General features: G+C 39.5%; 1 protein-coding gene across 1 annotated transcript in view; it reads right to left on the bottom strand.

Annotated features, from left to right (window-relative positions):
* The window catches only part of STPG2 (sperm tail PG-rich repeat containing 2), a 298,036-nt gene that overhangs the window by 171,989 nt on the left and 118,798 nt on the right, over nt 1-7,249 (bottom strand). Inside the window, exon 6 of the mRNA XM_040625315.1 lies at nt 5,472-5,631. Coding sequence (XP_040481249.1) covers nt 5,472-5,631 — 160 coding nt within the window. The remainder of the gene's footprint in view (nt 1-5,471; nt 5,632-7,249) is intronic.

Raw genomic sequence — 7,249 nt, 5'->3', positions numbered from 1 at the left:
TAATCTTGATCAACTGCTATCTCATGCGTGGGTTAGGCCTGTTCTTCTGTTCCTGTTCCAGCTTCTTGAGGTGAGAATATAAAAACTGCATTTTAGATTTTTCTATTCTTTAGAGTGAGGCTTGGATGGCTACGTATTTTCCCCTTAGGACTGCATTTGCAGTATCCCATAGGTTTTGGACCGTTGTGTTTTCATTCCCGTTGGTCTCCATAAATTGTTTAAATTTATTTTTGATTTATTGGTTTGTCGAATCATTCTTGAGCAGGATGGTCCTTAGTTTCCAAGTGTTTGAGTTTCTTCCAAATTTTTCCTTGTGGTTGAGTTCCAATTTTAAAGTGTTGTGGTCTGAGAATATGCAGGGAATAATCTCAGTCTTTTGGTACTGGTTGAGACCTGTTTTGTGACCCAGCATGTGATCTATTCTGGAGAACGTTCCATGTGTATTCGAAAAGAATGAGTATTTTTTTGTTCTGGGGTCTAGTGTTCTATATATATCTATGAGGTCCAACTGGTCTAGTATGGCATTCAAAGCTCTTGTTCTTTGCTGATTTTCTGCTTAGGTGATCTGTCTATTGCTGATAGTGGAGTGTTGAGGTCCCCTACTATTAACATATTTTTATCTATATCTCTCTTTATTCTGGTTAAGAGTTGGCTTCTGTATCTTGCTGCTCTCCTGTTGGGGGCATAGATATTTATGATTATCATATCCACTTGTTGGATACATCCTTTAAGAATAATATAGTGTCCTTTTGCATCTCTAACTACAGTCTTTAGTTTAAAATCCAATCTGTCTGATATGAGAATTGCTACCCCAGCTTTCTTTTGAGGTCCATTGGCATGAAAAATGGTTTTCCATCCCTTCACTTTCAATCTGGATGTATCTTTAGGTTTAAAATGAGTCTCCTGTAGACAGCAAATTGATGGGTCATGTCTTTTTTCCAATCTGCAACCCTGTGGCATTTATGGGAGCATTTAGGCCATTCACATTGAGAATGATTACTGAGAAATATTATTTTAATGATGTCATGTTGCCTGTAAAGTCTTTGTTTCTATAGATTGTAACTTTCTGTTCTGTATCACTCTTGGGGCCTTTTTACTTTTATAGAACCCCCCTTAATATCTCCTGTAGGGCTGGTTTCGTGGTTATGAAATTGGTCAGTGTCTGGCGATTCTGGAAGGTCCTTATCTGTCCATCAATTCTGAATGACAGCCTTGCTGGATAAAGGATCCTTGGCTGCATGTTTTTCTCTGAAAGAGCTTTAAAAATGCCCCCCCCCAACCCTTTCTCTCATTCCAGGTCTGTGTAGACAAGTCTGACGTAATCCTGATATTTTTGCCTTTGTATGTGAGAAATTTCTTTGCCCTGGCCGCTTTCAATACTGCATCCTTCAATCTAATAGTTACGAAATGCACTATGACATGACGGGCGTGGCGTAGGTTTGTCGTGGTTGAATTTGGGACGGGTCCTCTCTGCCTCTTGAACACGAATGCTTGAATCCTTTGCTAGATTAGGGAAGTTTTCAGCTACAATTTGTTCAAATATCTCTTCTAGACCTCTCTCTTTTTCCACCCCTTCGGGGATGCTGATGATTCTGACATTGGAACGTTTCATTGAGTCAGTAATCTCCCGTAACCTACATTCTTGAGATTGGATTTTTTTGAGCCAAGTTTCATTTTAACTTTCCCTTCTACCATCCCATCCTCCAGTTCACTAATTCGTTCTTCTGCCTCATTTACCGTGGCCATTAGAGCATCTAGTTTTGACTGCATTTGATTCATAGCATTTTTAATTTCTGCCAGATTCACTCTCATTTCTGCCCTTAGAGATTCTATATTCTTGTTAATATTTTCGTTAATATGTTTTTCAAGCCTACACATCATCTTGACCATTCTTACTCTGATCCATTTGTGACAATTTGGTTATAACCATCTCCATCAGTTCTGTGGCAGAGGCCACAGACTCATTATCTTTTCTTTGCTGGGGGGGATTTCTCCTTCTCGTCATTCTGATGAGGAGAGGTTGCGGGGTTGCCCAGAGCCCAAATTATTGACCAGGACCCAGGCAGCGTGCTCTTGTTTTATAGGGACTTTAGGGATGTCAGCTTCTTGATTTTTCAGCCTGCCTTTTGGGGGAAGGGCCTGCTGTGCTGATATTCAGGCAACCCTGTTTGGGTAGTCTCCCTGTCCCCCGCGAGGGGGGATGGGGATGGGCACAATGTGAGCTAGTATTTCCGGGTTTTTGTTCTCTGGCAGCTTTCCCTGGCGGTTTTCTGTGCCCCTTCTGAGAGTCAGAGCAGCGGGTGGCTGAATCCCAGCCTCTGGCTCAGAACAGAGAGATCACAATCCGCTTTCCACTGAGCTCTCCTGGCCTCTTTAACTCTGTTTCTGTTGGTGCTGCTAAAAACCCTGCAGCGTCCCGGGTTGTGCACCCCACAGCTGGTGTCCCAGCCCTCACTTCCAGGGCCGGCATGTCTCTGTCCTTTGTGCTTTAACACCGCCAGCCGCCCCCGGTTCCCGCGCGTGTTCCTGAGCTCCCTGTTTCAGTGTGGTTTCGGGGGGGGGGGGGCTCTGGAGCGCCGGTTTTCAGTCTGGTTTCACCGCATTCCCAGGCTCACGGTCTCAGTCTGGTTCCAGTGAGCACACCAGAGCTCCGGTTTTCAGTCTGGTCACATGTGTATTCCCAGGCTCACGGTCTCAGTCTGCTCTCTCGCGGGTGCTGGTCCATGAGTCCGTCCACTCCCCAGTGTAGGTGGCTACCGCTTCCCGGCGCCTGAGCTCAGAGGCTCCCTCCCCCTTCCATTTATCTTCCGATATCTGTGTGCAGATTCACGGCTCCCTGCTTCGTACCTCAATACTCAGTGCTGGAGATGTTCATTTATAGAGATCCAGATGTATCTTCCTACGTCTCAGGCTGATTCCGTGGGTGTTCAGGATGGTCTGGTACCTATCCAGCTTGACTCAGGGGACCAGCTGAAAAAGGGGACCCCTACTCCTCTGCCATCTTAACCCCTCCCTGAAATAAATTTTCTGCTTTCTTTTCTCTCTCTTCTTCTTCTGGAACTTCTATAATACGAATGTTATTTCATCTGTTGGAGTCATGAGTTCCCTACGTCTACTCTCATGTCCCACAATTATTCTTCCTCTCTTTTTGTTCAGCTTCATTATTTTCCATTATTTTGTCTTCTAGATCACTAATTTAGTCCTCTGCTTCTTCTGGCCTGCTGTTAATTGCATCAAGCCCATTTCCAATCTTGTTTATTGTATTCTTCAACTCTGATTGATTCTTTCTTAACTCTTTTATCTCTGTGGTAAGGGTCTCCCTAATGTCTTCTTTTCTTTTGTCAAGCCCAGTGAGTATCATTATGATTGTTGCTTTAAATTCTCCATCAGGCATGTTACTTGTATCTGTTTTGCTTAGATCTCTGGCCATGGCCTTAACTTGTTTTTTCATTTGTAATAAATTCTTCTGTCTTGACATTTTGTCTAAGTCTCTGCTTTCTTCTCTGTGTTAAAAAGCCAGTTATGGGGGCGCCTGGTGGCACAGCGGTTAAGCATCTGCCTTCGGCTCAGGGCGTGATCCCGGCATTATGGGATCGAGCCCCACATCAGGCTCCTCTGCTATGAGCCTGCTTCTTCCTCTCCCACTCCCCCTGCTTGTGTTCCCTCTCTCACTGGCTGTCTCTATCTCTGTCAAATAAATAAATAAAATCTTAAAAAAAAAAAAAGCCAGTTATGTCTCCTACTCCTGAAAGTAATAGCCTTATGAAGAAGAGGTCCTGTAGTGCCCAGGGTTAGCACTTCAGGGAATATCTCCAGTCGTGCTGCATGCACTCTGCTATTGTGTTTTGGCTGCTCTATCCTTCAGGCCAGTTGTCTGTAGAGGCTCTCCTTGCCTGTGTGGGCAGTGTTGGTCCCTGGACTGAATGTGGTGAGTTTTAACTAGGTGATCTCTGGTTTGCTTGTGAAATGAGACCTGACACCAGCTCTGCCAGAACTGAAGCCCTGCAGAATTCTCTGGTCAGGAGAAATGGTGTGGGTAGGGGTTTCTGGGGAGAAGGGGCCTGGTTTTCTGGGGCAGGAACCTGTTGTGCTGGGACTGAGGCAAGCTTGACTGAGAAGGGCAGTCCTGCCAGAAAACAGGGGATGGGTCTTGGTGTAAGCAAGTTAGGCAGCCACAAACACAGTTTATTTCTTATAGAAAAGGAAGAGTGCTTCAAAAGATGGAACCAAGAGCCCAAAAGATAGAACAAAGGACCTTGGAAAAATATTCCCAGGGAGCCCAACTGGGCCCTAACCAAGGAAATTACAAAATGTGCCTGGTTGGATTTCATAGCTGCTATAGGCCTATGGCTGTTATGGGCCTCTAGTTTTCTCTTTTCTGAATAGGAGCATCTAGTATGATTATCCTATCTTTCTCCCACTGCTGTTTTTCAGTGTGTGAGGCAGTAATGTGTGTCTTTAGTTCATAGTTCTTCTGACAGACAAAAGTCATATTCAAGTAGCTAAAATATCACATCCAAGAATTCTCACCTATAGTGATACAGTCTTAGGTAATGAAATCCTGGACTTCAAGATTACACCATGATTACATGAGACTTTGGGGGCCTGGAGAAGGCATGTGGGGCAACTGAAAATGTTTTGTGGGCCGAGGGTAGACTATAATAAATTTAGGTTAGCCAAAAATTCTTTGCTACCTGTGTCATTGAGAGATGAAGTGTCATTATCTTCTGTTCAATATGTGCTACCCTGAGTAACCTGATTAACAAACAGAATGTGGGATTTCTGACATTGGAAAATAAGCCCTGTACCATCCTGCCACGTCCTGTGGAGCCCTGTGCTACCAAATTAAAAGACCAGCTACCCTGAGGCAGCAATGCTGAAGCTATGTATGTGCTCTGAATGACAGTCTTATCTGAGCGCTGCCTTCCAGCCATCCCACAAAATATTAATAGAATATTAGAAGATATAACAGAAAACTCTGTGTTTTAAGCCACTACGTTCTTTATGCAGCAACACAAAACTATATGTTAACATTTATATAAGTTATTTTTGTGCTGGATTCTTAGTTCTGTATACTAAAACATCCAGTGAAAACACTAGAATATATTTTAGGATATCCCCAAAATAAAATTTTAACAAAAGTACATCTCATAAGTTAAATTACTGGCAGTGACCACATAGTTGATATATATGTTCACCCATAAAGAGAAATTAGGAAATTTACTGAATAAAGGAAAGCAAGAGAAAATTACCATTAAGATACATGATGTGTTAAATTGAAATCTTACTAAAGTTATATATTATTTTTAATCTATCTGTGTTTAATGTATAGTCGATACTTTAAAAATGTGCCCAAAAAAAATGTGACTTAAAATCACAACATAAACCACAGAACAAAAAAAATGAACTTTTTGGTACATCCATCTTGTCAAGAATATTAAGTTATATAACTACATGGATTAATTGCTAACCTGGCATTTTCTCTGTCCTGGAGTCCTGTGTGAATCGAGCAGCACTTTGACCAAATGCGGTACTTTTCGGTGTTGGTGTTTTCTTCACGGAATTGAAAGCAGTTCGAGATTCATTATATGTGCCAGGAGCTGGAGTGATTGATTTCATAGGTACAAATCTCTGGTAAAGAACGGGAAAATATGCCAATGAGAAATGTACTATATAGTCCATTTGATATTTCATGAATTAAAAGTTGCCTTCTTAGTTAATATAACATCTGGAGTTTAATTTATTTCTTAATGGAGTGAAAAAATACAGATAAATTAAGATCTTGTACCTATCAAAACATAAAATAGATAGCTTTTAGTAAAATCATACATATATTAATACAGTAATGCATTATGTACTTTACTAAGCCAAATAGACATTTTGAAGGAAATTACCTCAAGATGAGTTTCTAGATGATAATGTATGGACAATTTTCACATTTAAATTATTCTGCAAGTTAATATAATAAATAAAAACTATATAATCTAACATAGTTTCTTTTATGTAATAAAATTATGCAAATTGACAAAGTTCCTTGACATATATATTCAATTGACTCAACAATGTCATTAAATATCTTAAGAAAAAACCTTAGATTCAAGTGATATATAAATCTGGTTTAGCTTATAATACTAAACTTATTATATTATAAACTTATATAGTAAGTTTATTATAAACTTGTAATAGTTAACTTAATATTAAATATATATATATCTATATAACAACTCATGAAGTATAGCATTGTATATTTTCTTAGCTTTTCATTTGGAATTAACTTCAAATTTACAGAAAAAAAATTTGCATGAACAAAAATAATTCAGAAAACACATATATAAAGTTTACCCAGATTCGCCCATTGTTAACATTATGCCATTTGCCTTTTCATTTGCCCATACTCTTTTGTTTCTTTCTCTTCTTTCAGTATGTCCATTCCTTCCTCTCTGTGTCTCTCTGTCTGTGTGTGTGTCTCTCTCTACACACACACACACAAACACACACACACACATACATGCAGCATATATATAGAACCATTTAATGTAAAGTTATATATGTCATGGCCCTTTACCACTTAATACTTTCGCGTGTATTTACTAAAAATATGGATTTTTTTTTTACATATCAGAAGCACAGTTATCAACTTCAATAAATATATCAATGATATAATATTTTTATCTAATCAACTACTTATATTCCAAATCTGTCGGTTTATCTAATAATGCCTTTGTTCCATTTTCCCCCTTCAGTATATAATTTAATCTAGGTTCAGATATTGCTTTTAGCCTCCTTTAATACAGAAACATTTCTACAACCTTCCTTTGTATTCTGTGACTTTGGAAGAATATAGCACCCCACTTTTGTATAATAAAAACCTTTGTTAGTTGGGACTTCTCTGATGTTTCCTCATGATTATATTCAGGTTATGCATTTCAGGACAGCATACTAAATAGGTGCTGCAGCTTTCTCAGAGTATCATATGTAGAGGTACAGGATGTCCTTGAACCTCAACAGTCATTTTAATTTTATAAAATTGAATACTCCCTCTACATTTATCAGTAAGCACTCAACATTCCACTGTAAGCTAAAGCCCTCTCTTCTCCCCCAATTATTCATTATTTAACTACTTATTTATCTACTTATTTATGTATTTATAATCCATATGGAAATATGAATGCCAGTTTTAACTATTTATAATTAATTATTTTTTTTAATCAGTGGGGAGCCCTTCAAGTTGGTTCATATGTCCCTATGA

This window comes from Ursus maritimus, unplaced genomic scaffold (assembly GCF_017311325.1).
Source record: "Ursus maritimus isolate PB19 unplaced genomic scaffold, ASM1731132v1 scaffold_8, whole genome shotgun sequence".
In the NCBI taxonomy this organism is placed as follows: Eukaryota; Metazoa; Chordata; class Mammalia; order Carnivora; family Ursidae; genus Ursus; species Ursus maritimus.
The sequence above is the reverse complement of the archived record's forward strand: the minus strand, read 5'-3'. Positions and strand labels throughout refer to the sequence as shown.